The 27,520-nt window shown below is 51.1% G+C and overlaps 1 protein-coding gene across 33 annotated transcripts in view; it reads right to left on the bottom strand.

Moving 5' to 3' along the window:
- The window catches only part of Rbfox1 (RNA binding fox-1 homolog 1), a 1,613,147-nt gene that overhangs the window by 299,083 nt on the left and 1,286,544 nt on the right, over positions 1–27,520 (bottom strand). For 2 of the 33 annotated variants that reach the window (XM_015490754.2, XM_015490753.2), the window contains exon 1: positions 7,740–8,073. The exons of 28 other annotated variants lie outside the window; for them this stretch is intronic. In XM_015490754.2, coding sequence (XP_015346240.2) covers positions 7,740–7,826 — 87 coding nt within the window. In that variant the 5' untranslated portion in view covers positions 7,827–8,073. Of the gene's footprint in view, positions 1–7,739; positions 8,166–27,520 lie in introns of those variants that run through there. 3 more of the 33 variants (XM_048790127.1, XM_048790128.1, XM_048790116.1) reach the window with 3 other exon arrangements.

Genomic DNA, 27,520 nt, shown 5'->3' on the forward strand with positions numbered 1-27,520 from the left:
ACTGCAAAGGCCTAGGGTGCAGACGCCTGTGACTCTTTGAATCCTAACAGGGACCTTGTGGAGGGAAGAGCATACTTGAGATTACCCCAATTTCACACATGAAAAAGTAAAGGTTAACAAAGGTCAAGCAACTTACCAGGAGCCACACGGGCAGACTCAATGGCTGCGCTCAGCTTTTGCTACTGTGAGTTCTGTTTTCTCTTTACTTAACTGTGCTCTCTCAAGAACTGAAAAGAAAGTTCTCCAGAGGGCACTTCCTAAGAACAATGTGGGACGCACAAGCTATCAGCCTCCTGGGTGGGTCCCCAGACCTCCTCGCCCCCAGTAACCAGTGCAGCGTAGAGGGAAAAGGGAAGGAGCCCCACGGAGGCCACCTTCTCCCACCGTGGCCCATGTGCTGAACTCTGTTCCACCCTAAGCCAGATGCAAGGCTAAGCAGGGTGGGCACAGAGCTGGCCTGCTTGAGAGAGCCCATGCTGTCATTTTCCCACTTCAAAAACAGATAAACAGAATCTTTGTCCCCCGGAATGAACCAGAAGCCCTGCCCATTGGAAAGGATGGTGAGCCAGCCTACAGCCAGCCACCCTCCTGCCACGCCCCCGTCACCAACAGCATGAAGACCTCATGGAGCTGGCGGGGGAGGGTGGAGAGCTGAGAACTCTACCTCCCAGCTGCTATGATTGATTTCTGACTCTGTTGACATGGCTTCACCCTCTCTGTGATCTCTAAGGACAGAGATGGTGTCCTGGTCATCTCACTGTCTCCAGAGCGTGCCAGAGAACCCTATAAGAAACCCACCATCAATAAAGAAGTATTTTAACAAATGAATGAGTTTCACGGAGCCTTTGCCTCTGATGTTTGCAAGCCCAAAGAGCTCAATCTAGAAAATGACCCTTGCCAAAAACAACAGTCCCAGCTGCCCAGAGGAAGGGACCTTCTGAGCATGGAGTGCAACTTTTCTGGACGCCTTGTAGGAATCAACAGTTAACCAAGAGGACATGTGGGCTCTTCGCATGCTAGTGGGGTGCATGCAAGACGGGTCTATCTTTAGACAGGAGAGAAACATAAACAGGGTGAGTGTCTCCATCATAAATCACCCACAGCACTTACCCAGAACAACCTCTAAAAGCCAGGGAGGGGGCCCCGCGTCAACAGGAAGGCTCAGATTGCTGCACAGTGGAGCAGCAGAGAGTGAAATCCGTCGGTGCTCCAGCCTCCCGCCCTGTGCCAGCGTATTATAAAAAGCATACTTGCTGATATAGCATGCCTTTAAAATGATCAAAATGACAGATGGCTGCTGCAGAAACACATCCTTTTTATAGGACTGATATTAATCAGAAGAGATTGACAGTGTCCCTTTAATCTTTTAATTAAAAAAAGTACATTTCTCTAAAATGGAACCAGGCAAGTCCCGAGCATCTCTGAGTGCTCTCGAACAGTGGAAGGGCCCTGTTCCTCCAAACTGAACCACAGAGCTTGAATTTCCTGGCCTCGTTTATTTATTTTCACATGGTTGGCCAAAGAAGTGGTGGCAGGCTCTGGGGACCCTTGACTGGCCTCCATGACTGTGGTGCCAGGTGTCCTGGAGAGATCTCCTCGACTTCCCTTGATGGTGGTGTCCGAGCCTATAAGGGAGTGGGACTGTCCCCAAACACCCTGCTGGGAGGCACCCCTGCTGTAAACCCGGGGGCGGTAGGTAAAGTGTCCATATCTGCCTTCAGGAAATTTTAGAATTCTGGTCATGGACCAGGAGCCAGCATGATTGCCTGGTGATTATGGGCCACAGCGACAGGCGATCGGGATGCCTAAGATCAGAGCCCCTCCACTCTCCTCCCTGATGGTGTGTGTGGAGTTTGGGGGACAAAGGGCACGTCTGTGGGTTTGCAAAAGCTCCCCCCCCCCATTATTGATCACGAGAACCTGGTTTGTGCCTCTCCAGCTCTGTCATTTTGGAAACAGGACCCTGACTTGAACTCCAAACACAGTCCACAGTGCTCCGGGGACCCTGACGCTGCCTTCCATCTCTCAAGGTAGCAGGATGGATGGGCATGGACTCCCGGATCAGCCATGGAGGCTGCCTCTGGAATTTCATCCAGAAAGACTGGGGAGGCGGGGTGTAGGTATGGAGTTGCCAAGAACCACCTTTACCTCGCCTCGGAGGTGGTGTGCTTGTGCACAAAGACCAAGTAGAGGCAACCACTGCGACACGGGGCAGAGAACCAGCCCTTGGGTCATCAGAGCACCTAGATCTAACTGTGCCAGAAGCTGGATGAACCCAGATACTCTTTTTTTCCGCTCTAACCAGTATGGACTTAGATTTTGGTCACTTGCAGATAAAAGAGTCCTTAAGAAACACCTACAGTCCACCCACCCAGAATAATATTGAACACATAATCATATATGTATACATACACATATATGTGCACGCACATGTGTGTGTGTGTGTGTGTGTGTGACTTTCCTTATATGTTATAATGTAAACTTCCTGTTGGAAAGGATTGTCGTATCATCCACCCCCTTCATCTCCACCTGGCACATAGTAGGTACTCAATAAATAACTGCCAACTGGAGAGAGAGTGAATTGCATTGAAAGCTCACAACAACTTTGCATGAGAGGTATTCCTGCGAGGGAGGTACTCCTGCAAGTCAGGCATTGCCGCAGGCAAGCAAACTGAGGCTTGGTGAGGTTAATTGACAAGCCCCAAGGCCACGAGCTTACTGCACACTGGAGCCAATACATCAACCTGGACCCGTTTGACTCCAAATTCTCTTTGCCACCTCTCTGACTGTTTAATTTAGTCGGCTGTTGACATGGCCTCGTTGGCAGCACAGAAAAGTCACTTGGTGACTAAGATGGAGTGGCCTCCAAGCTCCATGTAAAGGACACCAGGAGCATTTATATCAGGCATCCATCTCGAGGTCTCTCCCAATCAGCAGACGGTGCACACACGCGGACGGGACAACCGTGTTCAGGCCTGGGAATGGGTCCCCAGCCACCGAGCAAAACAAGCTTCTGTTTCTAAGTCTAACCAGAAACGTGTCCAAATTACTAGCGAGCTCCCCCTTGGCCCTCTCCCCTCCCACGGGGGCTTCCTCTTGTCCCCTGTGAAAATCATCACTTCAAAAATCCCCAGCGCCGCTGTCCATGTGGACGCACACCTCTGGTTAGGTTCGTGGCCAGTTTCAACAAAGCTAATTTCTGCTTTGAAAAACAGCACAGGGTTTGGGTGACCCACCACTCCCACGTCACAGAGGCATTTGCTGGCAGAGACCTGCTACTGTCTAGCCCCAGAGAGCTCAAGGTAGAAGACCTTGGAGGAATCACTGGTCAGAGCGGGGGATGGCAAAGGGTCAGGTGGACACCCACCCAGGGACTTGAGCATCCACCTGCAGCAGGTCCTGGGAAGGGATCCTGGAGCCCAGCGCTCATGAGGTTCCTCCAGCTCCTTCTGACCGCTGACTTTCACTTGGGAGATCTGTCTAAACGCTGTCCAATGCCACGGCGCCCACAGGGCAGGGAACACACTGAAGCCCCATCTTTAGAGCCCAATCACCTCCAGGCATGTATCCTACTCTTCCGTTCTGCTGGGGGCACTTGTCCTTTCCAGCCCAGGGACACCTTCTGCTGCCTCCCAGGGCCACTCCAGTCCCATCTCTTCCTAACTCTAAGAAGCACCAGGCTGTGCCATCTCCGTGATTTCATAAGCATCCCTGAGCCTACACCTCAGTCACAGGGGCAGGCGGTGGCTAAGAGGGTTGCAGAAATCCCACAAATCCAGCCCAAATCACAACTATCCGGCGGACATTCTTTGTGACCTTGGGCTCATTCCCTTTCTCCAAGTGTAGACTTTAGGTTCTCCATACGCAAAAGGAGAGCCACAAGGTGAATCTGCGACTCCTTCCCTGAGGCCCTGAGAGTGAACTGAATTTTCTCATTCAGATATTTTTTGGGGGGGGTGGGGGGAGGGGGATTTCTTCTTTAGCAAGGCATTTTGGTGGTAACACTGATTATGTAAAACCCTCAGCAGGACCCAGGACAACACCCTGAAATCAAACACATAAATATTCCCACAGCAAAATATATGAATATTTACACTAACTGGAATAAAGAAAGTCTATAAATAACCGTACATCATTTCAGGTCAAGCCTTGTTCTCAAATGAAATTTGGTGTGAAACTTGAAAAAGGTTTGATTTTTTTCAGAGCTTATGGGGACTTAGAATTGCAGATGAGGGATGGCAGACCACTGCTACCCAACTTGAAAATGCGTGGAGATGATCCTTCTCCTTGGTTAGCTGGTCTCTGTGATACCATCACTCCCTCTGGCCAGCTCTGTGTAGCAGTACAGCCTAGGGTCTGGGTGCTGCTGCTTCTACTGGGCTGCAAGCCCATAGGTCAGCAGCTGTGGCCGGGATCCAGGAGCCTAGCACAGTGCCTGAGGTCAAAGGAAGTGTGTGGCAAACAGAAAACCAAGTGAACAATGTGGCTCCACCCTCTGCCCTCCAGCCAGGAAAATCATCTTCCTCAAGAGGAGGATGAGACAACCCTTTGAGTGGCAGGAAGAGTGACTAGCCAGGAGAGGTGGCAGACATCTAGACCGAGGTGTGCTGGGCCACACATGGAACACACAGCCAAGGGCTCCTTAGACCCGAGTGCCAGTCAAGCAGACGGTGAGGTCTGAAGCCATTGTTTGGATCCTATCACTTGGCAGTGTGTGACCATGACCCATGACTTTGGCAATGGCCTTGACCTCCTGGGTGAGCAGGTCAGATAACTTGCTAATCATTGAAGATATCCTGAGAAATTTAGACATAAGTAAAGAGCTCCGTAGAGGATGCACCGGGACTTCTTATTCAAGGACATCGAGGTTGGGATCTGTACACGGGGGTGGGGGGGGGACCTCATGCTTTTGCAGAATTCTTGATAATGCCACTCATTTCCTCTTCCTTTTGGCCTCTTTGCACCCATGAAACAATCCAAACTGGCTCAGCTCAATCCTCTAAATTCATCCCATGATTATCTCAACAGCTAGCTGGATAAACAATTTGGCTACATATATTCAACAAGTTAAAACACAAAATAATGGCGGTGGGGAATCCAATACGGTAGAGTCTGTTTTCCCTGGACGATGACAAGTAGGGTCCATGGTAGCCACCGAGCCTCACTACGAACACACCTAGGGAAAGAGTCTGAGCAATCTCCCTGGAACCATCAGGAAACTCCTCTTCTGCCGTCTTCGCAGGACTAAAAGTAGGTACTTGCTCAAAACCTGGCAAAGCAAATGGCTGGTCAATTCTATTTTTCTTTAATTGGCAGACAACAATAGGGCCGTGTTGGTCTGAATTTTTAAAGTGGCACTGGAGGGTATCATGAAAGGGAGCCCCCTCTGCCACAGTGCTATTGAGCATGGCGAGACCTCCAGAGGTACCTCAAAGTCAGACACAACAGCCCTTCCAAGTGTCCAGGGTCACTCTGCTCCCACGTCTCCAGGCTTGGGGCCATCTCTGCCACAAATGGAGAGCACACTCTTTATTTTGATCACTTTAATGTCTTGCTGGTGACATTGCTCAGGGGCTGACAGTGCCTTGATTCCCTTCAGGAGGGCCTTGCATCTTGAGTTGGGAAGAAACCAGCAAGGTCAAGGAGGTGGTGGGCAAGCTGTTGGAGTGGCCGGCAGGCAGAGCAACGGGCACGAGGGGATCTGAGAGCCGAGTGCCTGTCATGGCTACAGCTCTCTTTCCCTTGGCACCTCCTCCTCCACTTGCAAATATAACTGTAGTGGGGGATGCCAGAGGGTACACAACATGGCTGTCTCAGCAAGCCAGAAGTCCAGCCAGTGTCCCTCTGGACACAGCCTCTCTGTGGGTGCCAGAGGGGGACAGGGAAGCCACATGAAGCGTGTCCCGCTGTGGGTCCGGAGGGTCCTCACTCAACTGCTCTCCTGACTCACGGGCCACTGGTGAGAGCGCCATTGGCTGAGAAAATAAAGAGGACGGGGCTGAGATTTGCAAGTAAAATCACTTGTTCCAACCCAAAGTCACTGGATATGCTTCCCAAACGCTTCCTGCAAAGGGAAAAGAAACAGGGCCTCCCCAATTTCTTAGCTGGCCCCTGCGTCTTCTCATCTATCACTGGGGTAATATGTCCAGAGTGGCATTTCGTAATGACAGCAACATTCCAGCAAATCGATAGTTATTTAATTCCCAACAAGCTCTCGAGTCCATTAAACCTGATTACATTCACCCATTTCAGTGGGTGCCGTTATTTTTCCTACACCGGCACTTAATCCATAACAGGAACTTATGAGAACTTTCAGGAGCAATTTCAGCATCAATCAGCATAGAGTGAGCAGCACGATTTGCCTGTAATTATTTATCGGCCGGGGCGGCAGAGGGTCTGACAAACCTCCAACCGCTGACCTTCACCCCACGTTTGCAATAGAAGCAAAAGGTCTGGTGCTTGCTTTCCCTCCCTCCTCCGTCAAGTCCGGAAGCACAGTCCTGCCCCCCTGGCCTGCCCGTGCCAGGAAGGACGGAGCCCTGTCCCTGCTGACTGCCAGGGGCCATCTTGCGGTGGCCTGTCTACCTATACGTGGAAGACAGAAGCCACCAAATGGAGCAAAGGCCACACATCCAGGGTGACAGAAGGTTTTGCTGTTCTTCAGAATCACCCTGAACAACTCTAATCACCCGGACTCTCTAGTTCCTAAACGTAACAGCAAAGGAGTCGGAAGAGGAGAAAGAAATAGAATTTGACCAGAATCCTCCCCAGAAATCTGAATTAAAGCGTGAGAGTGTTGCAGAATTTTCAAACACAGGGGTTTGGGGTGCAGAGTGAATGGGAAGGGACACACTAAATACGTTTTCTTTTTTTTCCTTCCCATGGAAAGAAGATGCAGAACTGATCACAAAGGGGTGACCATTCTCCATGAGCAACAGTGAAAGCCACCTGACTGGCCACCACAGCCAGGCTCTGCAGAGGCCAGCTTCCCAGAGAAGCTCTGACGTCCCCCGGGAGCAGGGCACACAGCACACAGGTGGACTCGGGGCGAGGGAGAGAACGAGGTCCACGCTTCTCCAAGCAGATGACCCTGTCCACACAGCAGTGCCCGCCTCGACACCAGCACCGGTCACCACCCTCCTCTGTCTTGCCATCGTTAAGAGGCGAACAGCTGGTGTGGGGTTCCCAGCACCACCTCCGAGTGCCTGAGGGAACCAGCAACGGGGTGTCCCTGCTTGACTCAGCGCCACCACCCAAATTCAGGGTGGCGGTGGAGGGGGGCTTTCTCTGAAAACAGACAGCCCATCTGGGGCGACCCGGGAATCGCTGCCTGCTGGACGCTCCCTTCATTTCCTGGGCCACAACTCTTCATCGCGTCACCTCATGATAAGTCACTCCGCCTCGTGATCTGCTCGGGGAGACCGAGCCCCTCGGAAAGCTGGGAAGGAGCGCAGATCTTGTGCCCTGTGGTCAACCTCCCAAAGCCAAGGCATGAATGTTAAACAGCAGTCAGATCAATACAAGCAAATATAGCTCAACTACACCATTTATTCAGCCATGAGAGATGTCAATAGCCAGATTAGGGTGATCCATCTTTTAGATTTCCTACTGTCTCCTCACTGACTACACGAGGGCTTTTTCCTGTATTAAAAGTGTTTGCTTTCTCAACCATAAAAATTCCAATTATTACTCTGAGCGCGCTGGAGTTAAGTTGCTGGCTGGCAGAGACCTTGCGTTACCTGAATGGGTCCAGGGAAGTAGGGTGCTGCGGGCAGGATCATGGGCACACCGTAGGAATGCAGGAGGACCCCTGGAGACGCCAACATGCTTACACGCAGTGCCAGTCCCTCTGAGGCTCAACGCATCAATGAGAGGTGGGGGGATCTAGGGACCCAACTTCTTCCCAACTACAGAGCCGGGAGCCAAACGGCTTCTGTCAGGAGCCAAGCGCTCGTCAGGCCGAGAGGGGAAAGAAAGAAAATCCGCATCAGCAACTCAGGATGTGAAAGTTTTCTTCCCAGACCACGAAGAGACGCGGCAGCTGCAAAGTTGAAGCCACCGAAATGGAAAGGGCTATTTTGGGCACAGCTTGCCCAACGCGCGAACCAAACCCTCTCCGCTAATTTAGTTCTTGGAGAGAGCGGGAGAGAAAGAGGGGACCGGCCCTGAGACAAGGCACTGGGCCCACAGGGTTTGGCCCAGAGGCCAGCCCCGGGCTCCCCTGGGAGCTTGGAAGCGGGAGATGTGAGCTCCCGGGCTTATCAGCGGCCACCGAGAACCAGAATCCAGAGGAGGATACTGTGGGCAGCCCCCGGCGCTGGGCAAAAACCAACCCAGATGTATTCAGCCTCTGTTCTCCCTCTTGCTCTCTCTGATTTCCAATCTAAAGGGGCGATTTGTAAATAATACAATAATACTGGCAGCTCATATTTGCACAGGGTGGGCGATGTGCAGAGAAGGAGCAGACTCCTGACACGTTCTGCCATGTCCTTCCCAGGACGGGTGGCAGTAAGTGCTCCTCCCGGGTCCCGGGGAATGGGAAGGAAAGCAGCCTCAAGGTGGCTCTGGGGTCACTGAGGGCGTACAGCTTCGGGCAGCAGTGCTGGGCTGGGACCTGAACGCATTCCCAGGTAGGACCCCCACCCCCCACGACCCTGTATTCACTACTGTATTTTATGCTGTGATAGAATTTCACATGCTCCCCACTTTCTCGTATTTTAAAGACAATCTTTATACTGAAATGTCAACTGTGATACATTCATTTGCAATATATTAACGACAGTTTGTTTCCCTGTCCTCAGAGATTCAAGGTGTATCCAATGTGTAACAAAACGGTAGACGATAAATACAGTTCATAAAATTAGAAATTTCTTTCTAGTGTCAAAAAACACCCAAAGGATCATCGGGGATGTGCTATGTGGTGGTAGATTAATTCCCACGGGATATACAAACTGGTACAAGGCTGACACAAGTGTCCCACTTACTAGCTGTGTGATCTTGCACAAGTTACTTAGCCTCTCTGAACTCCAGTTTCCTCGTTTGGAAAATGGAGATAATAAAGGTCCCTCCTTCTTAAGGTTGTGTGACAATTACATAAACTCGCTGTCACTATATGGCAGCTGTGCGAGACAGGGGGCTAGGAGCTGTTCTTGCTGTATATTCCCTGTTCTTCTCCTGATGCTCGGTGTAGACACATCTTTTGACTTCAGACTGAAGGCTCAGATGACATTAAAAGTGTCACTCTTCTAATCTTATCCCAGGAAAGCATGTGGGCACCTTCAGAGTTTACAACTTGGAGAGCTGTAATATAAGATTCTGATGAAGTACATCCCCTTCTGTGGCAGCCCAGGCCCAAGGAGCACAGAAAATCACCTTGGACTAAATATCCACTTGGCCCCTTCCACCTGTCTCGCTGCACCGGCCACATAACACAGATTTTGTCAGCGCGGCAGATAGTGGGGGGAGCAAGGGACGCGGCCAAACACGTTCAACTATCGGCTCTTTCTAAATCCAAATGTCAATTCTTCCACTCTGAGATGGCCAAGGTGTTTTTACACTACACTAATTTTAGTTGCTTGATGTAGCTGCATAATCACATTCCTAGATAACGACAGTGGACAGGGTTTGGCAGAGAATTCAATTATTTAGGGCTGAGTTTGGGCCATCTTGACAAGGTTCTCTGTAATTGATTCTCCTGCACCGAGGGCCCACGCCACACAGCTCAGAGGCTCGGGGAACAGCTGTGAGCTGACCCCTCTTACTCAACAGCCCGATACCGTTGCTAACTTTAGCTGTGGAGTATGACTTTCAACACCGCATTTCTGGGAAGTTAGCGGAGAGACAGAAGCAGTGGCATGATACGGGCGTGTTTTCTAATCTACTCCCTTTGGTAACCACAGGCGGAGAGGGCTTGAGTGAGTTAGGTGAGGCCAGGGCAGGTCGCATGTTGACTTTTCAGTGCTATAAAGGGAAAGAACACGGGTCCCGGGGCAGGAAGCTTGCTCTAATCCCGTGGGCTCTCAGCTTCCCGAGAACAGAAGTGACGAGGCCCATTTGTTGTTCACCAAGAGTGGTCAGAGAGCCATTGTGTTGGGGTGTTTGGGGCAGATCATTTATGTACACATGCACACACCGTTTTATTGAAAAGCCTGCTGATCAATCCATGGAGTTACATGACACTCTGAACATGGAGTACAAAAGCTTTGGCTGCTTCCCACTAAAAAGCATCTTCTTTCCCCCTCCTGAAACCAAGGGTTGTCTGGTGCTTCTTTTCACTTTGCCTGCTAGGAAGCTCAGAGTCCCATGAGAGGCTCCATTCTGTCCACTGTGTTGGCCTTCACCGTCTGCATATTTGTAACCTGGTCTTCATACTCCTGTCACCTCCAGTCTCAACCACAGGCACCCAATTTTCTATTTATATGTTATTGACCTATAAGGTTGAACTATTTATATTTTGGAAAATGCATTGAATGTATCCTTGCTCCAAAACCAGGACAAATAATAAGGCATATCAATAAATAATCACCACTGATGGAAACCTCTTGTTCCTTACAGCAGGGGCCTGTTCTCCCTAACGGGATGCACCTGGTAGTACCGGGCTGGGGTGTGTTTCTTCCTGAATCCTCTGGGGAGCCTCTGCTCCCCAGGAGCTGGTACCCAGGGCCAAGGGCTGGCTACCCAACATGCAGTTCCGAGCTCATGGTATGTTGAAGGAATTTAAAACAGTCAAAATGTGGAGCGAAATAGTAAGGTGGGAGGAGAGAGTGGCATTTCTGGTCGTGACAAGGGACAGCGGCAGACCTCCGGAGCATGCTGGGTTCAAACCCAGGCTCAGGTCCAGTGAATGGCTCCGGCTGTCATGGGCAGGTGGCAAGGTTTCCTATGTAAGTCGCGGACACTCTCAGTGGGCAGCTCTCCGCCGGTCGCCAGGCAGGAGCCCTGACGGGCAGGCTGTGAGAGTCCCTGGGGCGACGTGTTCATGGTTCTTGATGAACGGTCGTGGGAAACTTAAGCACCCTTGCTTTTTTTTTTTCAATCCTTTTTATAGAACAGGAGATACTCTTTTCATTTTTTTGCAGCACATAAAAGCATAACACGTGCTCTTAGCTCGAGGGTCCTACAGAAACGGGCGATGGTCTTGGAGTGGCTCCCAGCCTGTGGCTCACGGCCTCACCTGGCCCCGACCTCTCATCCGGGAAGCCAGAGTCCAGGTTGGCAAGCACAGGGTCCTTCTTCACCTTCCTCTGCCTCGTTACCCATTTCTTCTCTTCCCCAGAGTTCCCTGGTGGCTGCTCAGTCCAATGCTCCCCGGGCCAGAATTTCATGGAGGGCTTGATGGATGGGGGGCTGGATGGATGGGGGGCTTGATGGATGGAGGGCTTGATGGATGGGGGGCTTGATGGATGGATGGATGGATGGATGGATGGATGGATGGTTCCTTACCCAGCATGGGACAGTTCAGTCTCTTCCCTCCCCTGAAGAACTGCCCCATCCTTCCCGCCTTCCATGACAGCGCTCTGCTCTAGAGGCTCCTCCTCTGGCTCCCAGATCCTGCCTCTCCGCCCACCTCCAGAAACCACATGAGGATGCTTCTGGCCATGGCAGCCCCTTCGGAGTGGTGGCCGCCAGGGAACTAGACGTCTGTGTCAGAGAAGGAAAGAGGCCAGGGACAGGCTGTTGGCAGAATAGAAAGGGATCATCCAGGGAGACCCCACCTCCCCTCCGTGGCCAAGGGTGCCAACTGCAGCCTTGGGGACCAGGTCCAGGCCATCGAAGGCCACTGTGATGTTTGGTCTGCACAGTGAGAGGGAGGGCTAGGCCTTTAACTCGCTCCCTGTCAAATTCGGATCAACCATGTCTCCTGAATGGCCTGGCGACCCGGGCCTGCTGGGCCCCACTTCCTGTCCAACGCCCCACCAGGTCTAGAGAGGAGGTGCCGTGCCCACCGAGCAGGAGCCTCTGTCACAATCCTCATCATTCTTCAGCATGTCATCATTCTTCCTGGAAAGAAGCTGAGCATGGGTCGTCACGGGTGACCAGGAAATCAAAATGGAGTCTGACCCCGGCCCTCCAGGTATAATTTTAATTGCATTTTTTTATCTTTTGGACATTGATAGTGTTTATCTCATCAGGCGGATTCATAGGTGACCGAATCACCCACATGACCCTTTTTCCAGGCAAAGCTGGGTGACAGTGAACCTCAGGGAGTGCCCAGGATATTCTGCAGGGCTACCATTCAGATTCGTCCTCAGCCAGTGGCCAAGGGCACACTTGTGTGCAAACCACACTGGCCAGGTGCCTTTGCCGAGCACCTCTGTGAGTTCCAGTTTCCCTTCCAACTTGCTGGCGAAGCAAAAATGCCCTCCTTCCCCGCCCCCGCTTCCCTTCCTTCAGGTCCCACCTTGCGGGCATAAGTCAAAGGTCAAATCTTCTGCAAAGCCTTTGCCTCTACCCTGGCCTGTGGACTGCACCACCCTCTTGTCCCAAGTCCTTCCGGTATTTTGTTAGCTCCAGGTCTGCTCCCGTTGGATCAGGTCCCTGGAAGCTGGTTGCTCCTTCCAGAAGGCAGGTGGACTCTGGCGCAGAAGCAAGGGCAGCCATTGCCATGAACCTCCCAAGGTGACTGTGTAGGAAAGCGTGAGCGACAGCCAAGAGCCACCTGTATCTCCAAGGCACAGAAAGAGTGCGAGGTTTGAAGTTGGAGAGGTTGGCTTGGGTCGGCTGGAGTCTGGCTTTCCCTTTCCAGTGTCTGGCGTCCTCAGGACGATGTGCTCAGCCTGAAGCCCTCATCCCCACAGGGGGGACGCCGAACAGCACCAGGACCTGCTCACAGGTGCGTGGTGGCGGTGAAATGTCAAGCTGCATGTGGGCGTCCCTGGCACTTGGAAGGTATTCAAAAAAGAGTTGGTTTATTTTATTTCGTCCTTCAGGGTGTCTATCCTGTCCCTCTAGGATCATACTCTCACCTCTGCTCCTTGGTCAGTGTCAGGCTCCCACCGACGCCCGCGCCACGGTCTCCCTTAGAATGCGCACGCGGCTCTTGCCCAGGTGATCACGTCCATGGACATCCACGCCCTTCTGCCAGCAGCCCCGCGCCAGGGCCCCCCGCTCCCCACTTTCTTTAGCACATATGGTCTGATCAGCAAAGATCCCGAGCTATCAATCACGCGTTGACTCAGCATAGTCAAGACCTGACTGGTGTTTACAGCCAGGTGAGTTTCCATCTCTCCTCCCCCATCACCTCCTCCACTACTTGGTCTTCCCGTCTTTCTCCCAGGACTGGGCACAGACCAGATGCTCATGAGTACTTCAGATGACCTTTCACCTACAGGACGTGATGCAAGTTCAGGGCCGTCAAGTCACCTGATCAGGGTTAAATAAGAAAATGCCTGCCGTGCCCGTTACCAAGAAGCAGATCTCTCTCTAACCAGTTCCGACACCTGCTAAATCATCAAGAATCGTCAGGCCAATGCAGCAGCACGACCCCAAATCACTAAATACCACGCAGCCCCGGCAAGCGCTCCAACTCCACCCTACTGGACAAGGACGCGGTAGGGAAGAGGTTGGCCTCGCAGGTGTCTTGAAAGGCTGGTCCTTTGGGATGTCACCTGAGGGTTACATTCTTGAATGAGCATTCCCAGACAGGAAGGCAGGCTCCAAGAGAGCGGGCAGCTCAGCGTGGCCCCCGAGTCACAATGACATCAACCTGATTACCCAGGAGAAGGCAGGTGTAGGAAGCGCTTCCCCAGGCTGCACAGGTGGACACACGGGCCATCAACCAGACCGTCCTCTAGTTCTAGACCTCTGGAATCCTCAGTGGGGAGCCCGTCCAGCAGGAAAGCCCCATCCCTGGAAGAGAAGCTGGCTCACCAGCCCAGCAGGGACCCCTGTCAGTTCATACACATGTGTGAATTGGCACACGGCAATCTTGCCAGGACGCCAAGTGCTTACGAAGCATTACTATTCTTGTTGCGTTACCACCCTCTCAAGGACCACGCCTGATCCCCTTGCTGGAAACACCGTAGCATAGCAAAGAGACCACATTCTGCCTACATGGAAAGTCCGGTTTCCACCAACTACTAGCTGTGTGTTCTCCTGCACATTACTTAACCTCTCTGTGCCTTGGAGTTATTACTTGTAAAATCAGAATTTGGTCCGTAATTATAACTTATGGTCTAGTGAGTTAAACGAAGGACGGCTCATCGCAGATGCACAGTCTATGGGTGCTGCCAGTCGTCAGTGACAAACGAATCAGCAGCAGCTGGAGCATCAAGATGGGAATATCAAACTCTTCCTCCTTATAATCACTAATTGGTTAAATGAAATCGTGCCTACAGATGCAACTTTGGAAGCACCTTCCTGGTGGAGAGCGTTTCTCCTTTTTCCATGTTCCAAATACAACATTTAAAGCACAGGTGCTGAGGCAGGATACAGGTATGTGGGCTCCGGGCATGGAAAGTTAAGTCTGGAGACCAGACTTAGAAATCCAAGTCCATGGGACGGTTTGTGGGGAGGAAGCTGGTGCCTTTCCATCGGCAGAAACCCAAAGGATCCGGGACACTGTGTCACCCTACCCAGCAGGACTGTCCCACCTCCAAAACGGGTTATAAAAATGCCCAAAGAAAATTCCAGTAGGTTTTGCAAGTGAGGAGGCTGCTGATTATCATTAGAAACCTGAGCCCCTGTGGTCCAGGAGGCACGCGGCTCCTCTTGGTTCATTAAGTGCTTCTTGACCTGATTCTCCTCTGAAAGCCAGACTGACTGGCTGAATGAGCAAATCTAAGAATATCAACCCGGCACATCACCTCTGCTGAGATAGGCAATGCTTCAGGAACCGACCTCTGACCTGTCGGGGGATGAATGGCAACGGGGTTTGAGAATTAGTTGACCTTGCGTGAGGCCGGTGGGTCCTCCCTGAGGACTCTCAGAATGGGAGATGAATAATCACTGCTCCCTACAACCTCCTTTGTGTTCCTTGGCCTCTCTGGCCCTCTGGGCTGCAGGTGCCTGTCGAAGCTGGCACAGAGGACACTCCAAACAGCACGCAACTCCGGGATGGGGGATGGAGCTTTTCTGTCCAGACCCCAGGCCGTTGCTGAATGGCTGAGCCACGTGAGCTCGGAGTGCATTGTCTTCTGCTTAGCAATGGAGTGCCGGGCGGCAGCTCCCCAGTCAGAGCTGCTCAGTAGAGGCCTCATTAGAGCCTTACTGTAACAGAACTCCACGGTCAAATAAGTCGGACAGGGTTAGCTTGTTTCCGCCCTCTTGGAGACTCAGGATGGCGATTAGCATATAAAAGCATCTGGGAAATGCCACAGGAAGAAAAAGTGACCTTGTTTGACCCAAACTTTCTAAACTGGATGACTGACATGCCATCCATCCTTCCATCCACCCATCCATTCACCCACTCATCCCCCATCTATTCATTCATCTAACCATTCACTCATGCAAGTACTCACCCATGTATCCACTCATCTATCCAGGTATTCATTCACTCAGCCATTAACCCATGCACCTATCCAACCATGCATCTAACCATCCAACTATCTATCCACTTATTCATCCACTCATCCATCCACCCATTGACCTAACCTTCCATCTATCTATCCAGCCAGCCATCCAGCCATTCATTCATCCATCTATTCATCCATTGATCCAACCATCCGTCTATCCATCTACATACTCATTCATCAATCTATCCATCATCCATCCATCCATCCACTCATCCATTGACCCAACCTTCTGTCTATCCATCTGTGTACTCATTCATCCATTGACCCAACCATCCATCTATCTATCCAGCCAGCCAGCCAGCCATTCATCCATCCATCCATCCATCCATCCATCCATTGATCCAAGAATCCATCTGTCAATCCATCTATGTACTCATTCATCCATCTATCCATCATCCATCCATCTATCCATCCACTCATCCATTCACCCAACCTTCTGTCTATCCATCTGTGCACTCATTCATCCATCCATCCATCATCCATCCATCCATTTACCAAACCATCCGTCTATCCATCTATGCACTCATCCATCCATCCATCCACCTTTCCATTCATCCACTTATCTACCACTCATCCATCCACACATCCATCCATCTACGTATCCATTCATCCACTCATCCATCCCTGTATCCACTGATTCATCCACTCATCCACTCATCCATCCATCCACCCATCCATCCATCCATCCATCAACTCACTCACCCATTCATCCATCTATCTGTCAGTTTCATCATCTATCTGACTATCTGGTCATGAAGAATTACACTCGAGTCCAGCTCTGGGATGATTTGTTTTTTCTCTTCTTTCCTTCCTCCTACTTCTTATCACGGCTGCCACCACTTGTTCAATGCAGGGCATGTGCCAGACGCTGCCCTAATCCCACCTCTCTACTCTTTCAGTTTGTGCCTTTTGCTCCTACAGAGTAGATCCTACTAAGTTTATGATATTACCAAGAAGAAAACAAAGGCCCCGAGAGGGGATGTGCCCTGGCCACGGCCAGACAGCCACCACGGGCAGAGCTGTGGCTTGAGCCGAGACCCCCTCTTGTGGGCTACTGAGAGGAGCTTTTCTGGCATGTGACACTGATTACCTACTATGAGAAAGGTTGGCCTGGGCCACACTCGAGCTGAGTGGCCTCTAATGTCCTTGTCCCTCAACTCCTCACTCAGTGTCCACCCTTGTCATGGTGATCGGTGGCCACAGACTGTAAAAGCAAAGGGAGCAGAAGAAGGAGAAGACTCTGAGGCCTAGAGGAAAGTTGACCGAGGCCACCTTCCAAGCCTCCAGGGAGTGGGGACCCTCATCCTGGGGGAACCAAGGGTGGAGGGGTCAGGAGGATGGCTGAGGAGGTCATCCTTTGTCCTTTCTTTGTGATGCTGAGGCACAGGCTCACCTCCAGGGCTGGACGGACCTTGATTTCCCCTGATTAATACCTCTTCTCAGGGTCAAGCTGTGGTTCTTGGTTCTTACTTTTTGATGTGTAGACCACTTTGACACTTCCCCCTCATCCCAGAAGAACTGCATTAATTCCCACCATTTTCCATATCACTGTAGGAAGTGCCGGGTCCTTCTGAGACCTGTCGGTGGCCCCTGGAGGGACCTTGGAGTTGCTCTCAGAATTGAGGCCTGTAGCCAGTGTGCACTCTGATAAAGGAAAACAGGGGTAGAGTCAGAGTTGCTCCCTTAACAGGTCAAATGGCCATTCTCACGGGAGACCCACTGATGTGCTAACTGGCCTGGACTCTGAGGTGCTTGCCACTCAGAGGGCACTACTCACGGCTTGGCAGGGGACACGATTCTGAGGTGGCAAGAGGGCCAAACATCTTGGGGAGGTGCCCAGGCATTCTGGATCACAGAACCAAGGCCGTCACCAACAGGTCCAAAACCACAGCCTTGGCCCCCTATTCCACGCGTAGACGGTCAACCACAGCAGCTTGTGGCTGCTCTCGGCCTGAGCTCTCCCTCCAGCTCCAGGCCAGGAAACCGACACTGTCCAGCCGCAAGCGGGCACCAGGCAGGACAGGAAACCCACCCAATAGCACTTGGGGGGAACAGGAGGTGGCAATACACTCGGGCTCTCAGGGACTCTGCAGCTGGGCCTCACAGACCAGACAAGAGAAGCAAGAGGCCCAGGACCACACCAAGCCAGGCTGCACAGCTGAGCTGTCCATCTGAGGATTAGCCAAGGAGCTGACCCTGCAAGATGGTTTCCCCAGGATGTCACGGCCAGGCAGCTGGTGGCAACAGCGGGCCTGTGACAGGTGGGTTTTCAACTTCCCAGATTAGCAGTGTCCTTCTGGGACACTGTGGGGACATCAAAAGCAGAACCTCCCCGAGTGACCTCATTTCCTTTATGACTCTTACACTCAAGTCTATTTTTAAATACTTTTTCAACTATAGAGACCATGTATTATTTGCCAGGCAACGTCTAGCCTCTTTGGGTATGGACTCATTTATTCTTCCTAACAACTCTATCAGGTAAATGCTCTTTCCACCCTCATAGAACGTGGGGAAGCTGAAACACAGAGAGGTCACACAACTTTCCCAAGGTCACACAGATCACACGACCTGGTGAATCTGTCTCTAGAGCCCCTGCCCCATGGCCTCTCCAGGAAATACATGTTTTTTTTAATCTACTTCACCCAGTCTCTAATTTACTAATAAAACCCAAATTAAAACAAAAATTAGCAGGACTATACCATCCTGGCTAACAATGCAGGGATCGGAGCCATATCTATTTTGAGAACAAGTTCTGGCTCTAACCATTCCTGACTGTGTGGCCCTGGGCAAGTGACTTAACCTTCCTGAACATCAGTTGATTCTCTTATAAACCGAGGGTCGCATTCCTTCCCTCACAGGCTTACTGGGGGGAGTGTTCTAGATAATGTCACACCACACTTAACATTCCGTGGACTTAAGTCTCTCTGAAGTGCTGGTGCTCTGTCCAGTGTTTTTGTCTTTGAGGGACCTGACCGCGTCTATTCCTAACCTGGCCGGAATACTGGCACTTCAGTGACAGCTCACTCCCCACCCAGTTGACCCCGGAGTCTCCTGCTTTCATCAATAAGTAAACAATAATTAAATCCCCGCTTTTGCTTATTTTGTTAACAAACACTTTTCTGGAATTTTCTGTGTGCCAAAGCTTCCCTTAAAAGCCTTTTATTTATTTATTTATTTATTGGGTACTAGGGATCACACCCACGGCCTCACATATGCCAGGCAACCACTTTGCCATAAATCTAGGTCCCCGGCCAGCCATCACCACCCCTTTTATTTAGAGACAAAGTCCCAGTAAATTATCCAGGCTGGCCTTGAATTTGGGATCCTCCTGCCTCAGCCTCCTACGTAGCTGGGAGGGCAGGTGTGTGCCCAGTGCCTGGCTCACCTCAGGGATTCTGACCCATTTCATGTTTTAATGATCCCGGGACCTGGGCCTCTCTCTCCAGCAGCCCCTTTCTTCAGATGAGCCTACTGAACGCGAGGGATGACGTCCCACGGCTGCCTGAGTGGCAGATCAACAGCCGCAGCCCTACCTGTCTGCTTCCAGGTCCTGATTCCTCTCCTCGGCAGGCTTTCCATGTCTGAGGATATTGATGCAATTGCCGAGGGAGGAATCCTGGAAATCTACTAAGGAGCCGCCACCAACGCTGCGGCGTCCGCGTGATAAACCTCGCCTTCGTACTAAAACTCCTCGAGTCCCCAGAAAAGCCTGGTGGGTGGAGAACTAGAATCCCAAAATATCCTTCTAGAGAAACCCCACTGCTGCAGAGCCGGGCCAAGTAGACAGCAGCCTCTCCAGACCATCCTGAGACCCAGACGCCAGCATGGACCCGGAGTCAGCCCACCATAGTCCGTGGCTTCTTTACATAATGCTTGGCAGAGGGAGACGTCTGTCCCTTCTACAAATGCTCACAATCACATCGGATCGGATCAAAGCCCCACAGACGCATGTGTGGAAACGCCACAGTCTGACCCACTAACGTGTGCGATTCTTAAATGTTAACAGTGATAACCAAAAAGGAAGGGCTACTGTCCTGGGCCAGTGGGGTCCTGATTCTTCTGCCCACCAGCTCTCGGGGTGATCGGGCGAGCTCCACAAGCCAGCCTTCCAGAAAACACTCCTGTGCTCCTTTCCCTCTCCCCCGGCAACAGGGCGCACAGCTGGGGATTCGCAGATTCAGGAGGCCCTTCCTTTAAAGATCACCCTGCCGGCCTCACTTCCTTGGAGACTCCTGGCTGGCCGCAGAGACGAATGCTCCTTTTAGGACCAAAATAGAACAAAGGGACAGAAGGGAACTGAAGGTTTAAAATTAGGATGAAAAAGGAAAAACAACACCAAACAAAGCCCGGCGCTGGCGTGGCTAGGTCCACCCGTGGGGCCTCCCGTCTGTGCGGCTGATCCCCAGCCGTCTCTGCTCCCACTGGGACCCGGTGTTTGCCAACACTATCTATCACCCTGTGCGTGGTGTGTCGTCTGCCCACTGTGCGGAGCACCCTCGGCGCAGTTTCTGTCATTACCAGGAGCTTTTGCCACGTCATGCTGTGCCAGAGCTGAGGCGCGCCACACACCTGTGCTGCGCAGGTACATGGAGAGGTGGGGGCGTCTGGCCGTGAGAGGAGGGTGGCCTTTCCTGTCTTCCACAAAGAGCAAAATAAGAAAACAGAAGATGACCCCAAGCCATGAGATGCCCCCCATTACTTATAAGGCTGTTCCCTGTGCCAGCTTCTTACGTGACAAACATTGTCTATGTTCGTTTTTAAGTTTGTCTGTGACAACAAATGGTGCCCTGATTTGTTTCACGGTATGGGTTTATCTCATCTTCCTCATGACAGGATAAATACGGTTCCATGATACAGAAAAGACAGTTAAAACAGGGGTCAGGTAATCTGTCTAGGCACATGGAGTGGGGCCAGTGGCCTCCCTGAACCAAATCTGAATCCAGGAGTCATGTGAAGCCACCACGCTGCGTTCTGACCCTCATCACTGTAGTCACTGAACGTCATCGCTGTCACCAGCACGCCATGTCCAGCGCCATCTGCCACTCCATCACGACCACCGTTACTACCATCAGCACTGTGGCCTCCTCACCTCCTGGGCCTGCTCTGCCCCCATCTCCACTACCAACAGCCAAAGTCCAGACATGCACAGGGCTCTTTCCACCAGCTATATAAACTGCCGGGTGCCACACTCCTGAGGATGTCCTGCCGCCAACCCTGCAACTCCCTCTATCTCACAAACGTGGAACCCAGGCTTTGGAGAGGTCAATGGACATGTCCCCATAGCTAGGCTGAGGCCCACAGGGTTCACAAGACGTCTAAGGCTTGAAGTTGGTTCATGATGCAGTTCATGCCGGTACGCCTGGGCTAGCGGGAGGGCGAGAGGCGCTGCCCACCACCCGTGCAATCAGCTGGCTCCCCAGACCAGAAGGCTGCAGCCAGGATGTGGGCGATGGCCCTTCTAAGCAAAGGCATAACTTGACAGATGAGGACGTTGACACTGGACATTGTACCAACCAGCCACGGAGATTCCGAGTGACACTCAGGGAGCTGTGGCCAGACAGAGGCTGAAATCGGCCACTCCAGAGTGCCCCAGAGAAGCCTCATGCACCTAGGGCAGCCCTTCCAATGTCCTCCCAGCCCAGCCTGCAGGGCCCGCCTTTGGGCAGACATTGGACTCAGGGATAAGTGCGCGGCCTGTTTCCCAAAACTTCCACTCCTGCTGTCCTGGGCATCTCTGTGTCAACCAAGTCCAGCCACCTTCACGCCGCCTTCCTGACCCCTGTGGGCCTCACCTTGGGTTGCCCTCCTGTCTGTCCAACCTATTCCCAGCCAAGGTGGTCTTCTGAGCAGGCTCCGTGTTTCCACCTCCATCTCCCTCTTAAAGTCCCTCAGGGTTCTTACTGCCTCTCTGTTATTCTCCCTGGAATGAGACCCAGGACCTGGGTCAGAGCCCCCATGCCCCTGTGGCCTGGCCCATCACCGGCTCTCTTCCCATCCCCCACTGTGTCCCTGAGGCCACTGAGGCAGGCCATGGCCACTGGGTACCCTTTGCCTTCTCCACCCTGATCTTTACTGCCTGCCCACCTCCCTGCCCTCAGCTTCTGGGCCACTTCTTCAGTGACAGCGTCCCTCCCCTGGATGCAGCCTCAGTCCTCCCTGGGGGCTCCTCTCCCTTCCCTTCAGAGCACCTGTCACACCTTGCAACTCACATTAACCTGCTGACCCCCTGCCTGTCTCCACCACGAACTTGGGACTCCACGAGGGGGGGGGGGCGGACGTGGCTTCCTCGCCCATGTATCCTTCATGATGAATCCAGTTGGAGACCCAGCAGAGGCTAAATAAATATGTACTGAATGAATGAGTGACTTAATGACTAGCCATTTGACTTCAGTGACAAGGCCAGGTTTGAGGTGACTTCATCATGGTGATGTCTGTCACCTGCTCTGAGCTAGATGGCTGCATGAACCTCTCCTAAATAGATTGCACAGTGTAGGGAACACTGTTTAAAAGGTAGAAAAGACAGCACTTCTCTGACAGCATCGTATCAGCCCTCAAACGTCCTCCTCATGTAAAAGCAGATAGTTGTATTATATAATATAGGAATTGCAGACTCGAATTAAAAGACTTTCTTATTTTAGAAAGTTGTTCTTTTTTTCTGATTTAAAAAAAAAAAGTGTGGAAGGGAGAGGATCTGTCCCTTATATTAACACATCGTCTTTCTGGCATGGTATACCATTAAGGAGGAAATGTGATTTGATTTTATGTTGGAAATTGATATTTTTCCCAGAGCCAAGAAACCCTATCAGAAGAAAGCGCTGTTTATTTGGGTGAATCACCAGCTTTGCAGAAATCCCAAGTGCTAAATGCATAATGAGTCTTTACAAAATACCATAATATGGGTTCGGCTGGTTTCTCTGTTTTGGGTTTGAAAAATAGATTGTTTAATAACCCATCAAAGCTATATGTAAACCAAGTAAACAATGGAGCAGATGTTGACGGCTGTCTTGTGCCTCGTAGACATAATTAAAGACAATGAGACACTCACGGATTCACATAATAGGGGACAAATGCAAACACGGGATTCTGTACAATGTGAATGTAAACTGCCTTTTGCAGGACACCTGCTCTCTGGGTCCAGAACACTGGATCCTATTTCCTGTGATGAAAAAATTCTGTAACATCCTTAATTTGCTTATGTCAACGTGCATGCTACTCTTCACTTTCCAGAGAGACGTTGTCAAAGACAATCTTTCCCCCAGATGTGTGTTTCCGTTGCATGACTGGATGGTTTTAAAAAAACTACTTTTTATTTCTGCCCGGGCATAGAGGTTAATAAGAACCAGTTAGGCCCAACTTGGACATTTATAAAGAAAATTCAAGCCCCAGTTGGGGTGTAGGGGGCTTTATTCATGCATCTTTGCATTTATTGTTTCATTTAGCAATTCAACTAAATGGATATGTTTATTTCTTAAAAGCCTGACTTTTTTTTTTTTTTAAGTAAGAGCATTTCCTTTCCTAAAATCATCTTATACAAAAATAATCCTGCTGGATAGAATATTCAAAGTATCGTTCTAATTTCCTAAACATTTCTTGTTTTTCCCTGCAACCTCCTACTCAGTCTTCTGTTAGTTTTCAGCTCCCAGTCCTATAGGGAAAGAAAAAATACAACCTCACACGGAATGAAACACATGACATAATTAAGAGAACACGGGCGCCATCCAAAATAAAAACAGAACACCAGCTTCTCTCTGCAGATATCCTGAAAGAGGGATTGAGGACTTCAAATAAAGCATAGGGTGAGATCATTTTTTTTCCTTCCAATTAGGAAAATAAATAAATAAATCCACCTGAGGCTAAGACCAGAGCTGTATGTGGTTTACACTCAACAAAGTTCCCTCGATCCTGAATCTACATCCGGAAGAAACCAAAGCAGAACGATTTGAAATAGGAATAATTCCTAAAAGCTTCAAAAATCCCATTGTTTGCAGAGCGCAGGAGGCTGGGTTGGCTTGCTGAGAGTGGTGGTGATCTGCTCAGAGCCATGTCGCCTGCCCGCTCCTCCGTGCTTGCTGACGCTCTGGAGGAAAAGGGGGACTCTAATGGGGTCTGCATCTTTTTATGCTAATCCAACAGTGGCAGCCCCTTTTCCTAGACAACACAGAAGAGCATAAACCCCAAATGGGAGACCAATAGGGCCACGGGGCCACCGTGAAACCAGCCTAAGATAGATGGCTCCCTTCCATCACTCCTTCTTTACAGAAAGGCAGTGAAAATGTCCCTAAGTGAATCTGATTAAAACTACACACACACACACACACACACACCCCACGCCCGCACGCGCACACCACCTCTGAGCTCAGGAAGGTTATAAAGCGCTCAATTCCTTTGATTTATGTGCAGCCGTGTTGCGCCGAGCACCGCGGCATGGCGAGCCAGGACCCCACTCCCTGAGATGCCTTTATGAACAGGCCCAGGCCCTGGCGGGGAACAAAGCAGCGGTGTGGTGTATAAATCATTAATACGGTGCCGGGCAGCAACTGCATTTCCTGTGTTAGTTGAAGAGCTCCTCAGCACAAGGGGGATTTGGGGATCGGAACGGGCTGCAGAGAAATGCACACTCCATCATTCCGGGGGCCGGCGCTTCCCGCCAGCCTTCTGCTTTCCCTTCTCCCTCTCCTGCCCAAGGCCAAGGGCTTCTTGGTCTGTCCTCAGCCCTGGCCCTTTCTGACAAGTTTCTCCTGGAGGAGGAGACAGAGGACCGCCATGGGCTGGCCATGGTCCCTCAGGTCAGAACCTAGCTGAAAGCCTGCATGGCACAGGTGACGTGGTACCAAGGGGCAGAGACCGAGGGACAGCGTGGAGTCCTGGCTACCAGGGTGGGCTCTGCAGGGACCCTGGGTGGCTGGCCACATCATTCTCCCCCCTAAGCTGGGATTCTGCATCTAAAAATGAAACCACTAATGCCAACTCCCTGGAAGCCTTTCATGGGAGATTAAACGTGAGAATCCACGTAGAAGTGCTTGTCACAGAGTCCTCCCTAAAAGTTATTGATTATTTCATTATTTTTATCATTTTATTATTATCATGGTCGTGCTGAGGACGGTGCGATTCTCCGAGTCCCTAAATGGTCTCACGGTAACTCCTCCTGTTGACAGAAAGAGCTCCGTTCTTTTTTTTGTTTTTTTTTTTTGTGTGTTTTTTTGAATGGAACCACAAACAGCCTAAAGAGAAAAAGGGAAAAGAAAAAGAAAAAAAGAAAATGCTCCAGAATCCAGAGTCCTGTGTTTGGGACGGAGACCCCCAGTGGAGGGACCGGTCATTGCAGGGAGAGGAAGGGAATTTCTCCACTGGGCACTTTCCTGCTTCACCGCTCATTACCGACCTTTCAGGGGGAAGAAGGAAGAAAGGAAGAAGAAGCGCACGCGTGCACACGCGCACACACACACACACACACACACACACACACCACTGTACAGTGCTATTCAGGTGACCTGGATGGGCCTGCGTGAGCGTAAGAAGCCACGTTGATTAGAACCAAGGCAGAGCCATCTTCAGGAGATTTCTGTTTCCAGAAATTCCCAGAGCACCCCAGATGAAGGAGGAGGTGGAAAGGGTCTCTGCTCATTCTTTTGCAGAATAAGAGGACAAATGATCAGGCAGCAGGGAACACACCTCCTCTCAGAGGACAGATCACAGGGCACCTGGCCCCCTCGGCTGCCCATCCCCAAGCTGAGCCCACGGCCCAGGCATCAGGGCCAAGCACACAGGCGGTGCCCAGCCCCTGGCGGCCTCCCCTGGCCTTTGCGGGCCGACAGTCCACTGGTTCACAGGCTCTCACCCTGCTAAAGCTTATGGGAATCAACTTCTACATGGGCCCACGTCTCCTGCGTCACAGAATAACGACGTTCTGAATGGAAATAAATGAAGCCCCTGCAGTGTGCGTCTGTCAGCTTTTGAAAGTAAATAACTTGGCTACTGACAAGAGCGAGAAGACTTTTGTTTTCCCTCCTCCTGTCAGGGAGCATTAATTGAGCTGTGCAGCCCGGTTCCAATCCACCCAGCAGCACGGCTGACAGACCATGGGGGGAAGGGGGTGGAGACAGTGGAGCAGGCAGGGGTCCCGGGAGACCTGAGAGGGACCCCCAAACTTCTGGGGTCTGTGTCCTCAGCAGACCATGAGTGCATTTGTTATGTGGATTTGGGAGAAATTGAAGATAAAAGTTCATATGGAGCTTCCAATACCAGAACCCGCTTCACTTTGACACCCCCGTTTATTTAAATCACCTATGGTTGGCCCCCCACATCCCAAGCACCAAGGTGCATCTCACTGACTCATGCAAAGAAGGGTATGAAATGGTTCGTCTCAGCCCTGCTTTTCTGAAGAAGCAAGAGAGGCCTCAAATCGGGTAAGTGATTGTTCAATTGTGTTGGATCAGATTATGAATAACACAGATGGATAGAGAGCCTTCCGATCATGGCTTCTGGTCCATGAAAATCCAGAGACACCTTATTTAAAAAAAAAAAAAACAAAACAAAACGTATTTTAGGGGTAGCTGACACCCACCCTCCTAGGTAGATACAGGTTTCTCATTTGAATTTTGAAAGGCACTTGAGAAGACCGTAGGATAGCCAAAGGGTAGGCTCCACTGTTCCTTCTGCTTTTAGATGCCATTGGCAGGGGACATCTCTCAGATCCCACTCTTCCGCAGAGCTCGACTGGGGGCTGGATTCCGGCAGAGCAACAGAGCAGTGCTGGTGAGGGAAGACGGGGCACCTTAGCTGTTGTTTTTGATAACAGAAATCTAGTCCTCACAGTGAATCCCAGGCAAACATCAAACACGAGAAAAGAAAAGGCTCGTTAAGACTAAACCTTTTGTGCATTTACTCATCAGTCTTAGGAAATCTGAGGCCCTTCGATTCCATAGCTGCCTGTACTTTGTTCCACAGCAGCAAAAAAAAAAAAGTCATTAAGTCCCTAGGAATACACACTTGCTCCTAAAGGCTTCTCACTCGGGCTGCACTTCCTCATTCTGATTCTGTGTGTATTGAAACACAACATGAAAAGGGGATCAGAATGGGGGGAGAATGTTCTCAAATGCAGCGTGGCTGAGTGGGGAAGGCCACAGCTATGGTTCCCCGGCCCAGCCCGGCTGCCTCAAGCCCTCTGCCTGTTGGAGCAGTCGAACTGCTTTCCTTCATTGTCTGCTCTGGTCACTGTCCTAGCAGACGCAGGAGAGGTGACTCAAGCCAACTGCAATCCTGATCTCTGCAAACTGGGTGGGGGGAGGAAAGAGCACTTCCAGGCTCCACTTGGTAGAGGATTCCGAGGAATGCAGGGGGTCAGGCCCACTTTCTCCCAAGTGGGGTGCCTCGTGGATGGTTCGAGAATGGCAGCCAGATGAACAACACAGCAGACTGTCCCAGACAACAGGGACGATTGCTTGGCTTACTGGGTGACTCCAGGAGGGTAGCTGGTACCTCAGAGAGTTCGATAGACATGGAATGAATGAATGATCGTCTGAATGGACAAAGGCTTATTTCCACGAATTGGAGAAATGATATCGCAGCCGGGATTCAGCCACTTTATTTTGGGCTGCAACTTCTTTACCTGTAAGTATGGAATATCAGCTCGTTTAAAAAATTATTAAGTAGATACCAACTGTGGTGATGAGAAGGTTGGCAACAATTAGCAGCGGAATCCTTGGAGGCCCAAAGGCTGAGAAACACCGAGACACCTTGTTATCTTCACCTCAACTCTCTCACCTCGTCAATACTTTACGATTTTGAGAAAGCTGCCAAGGCACTCTCTGTGCACCAGGGTGAGTGCCCTTCTTTACGGTTCTGATCAAAACCCTCTCTCCACCTCCTGCCCCAAACTTGGCTCCCAATGTCCAGTGGGCTCCCCATAGCTCTGCAGTGGCTTTGACTCGTTGGTTCAGGGAGGATTCCTTTCCACCCCTTTTCCTTTCCACTTGCCTCCTTTCAAGATGGCCCTAGAGCACAGGAGA

Source organism: Marmota marmota, unplaced genomic scaffold (assembly GCF_001458135.2).
Source record: "Marmota marmota marmota unplaced genomic scaffold, marMar, whole genome shotgun sequence".
NCBI classification, from domain to species: domain Eukaryota; kingdom Metazoa; phylum Chordata; class Mammalia; order Rodentia; family Sciuridae; genus Marmota; species Marmota marmota.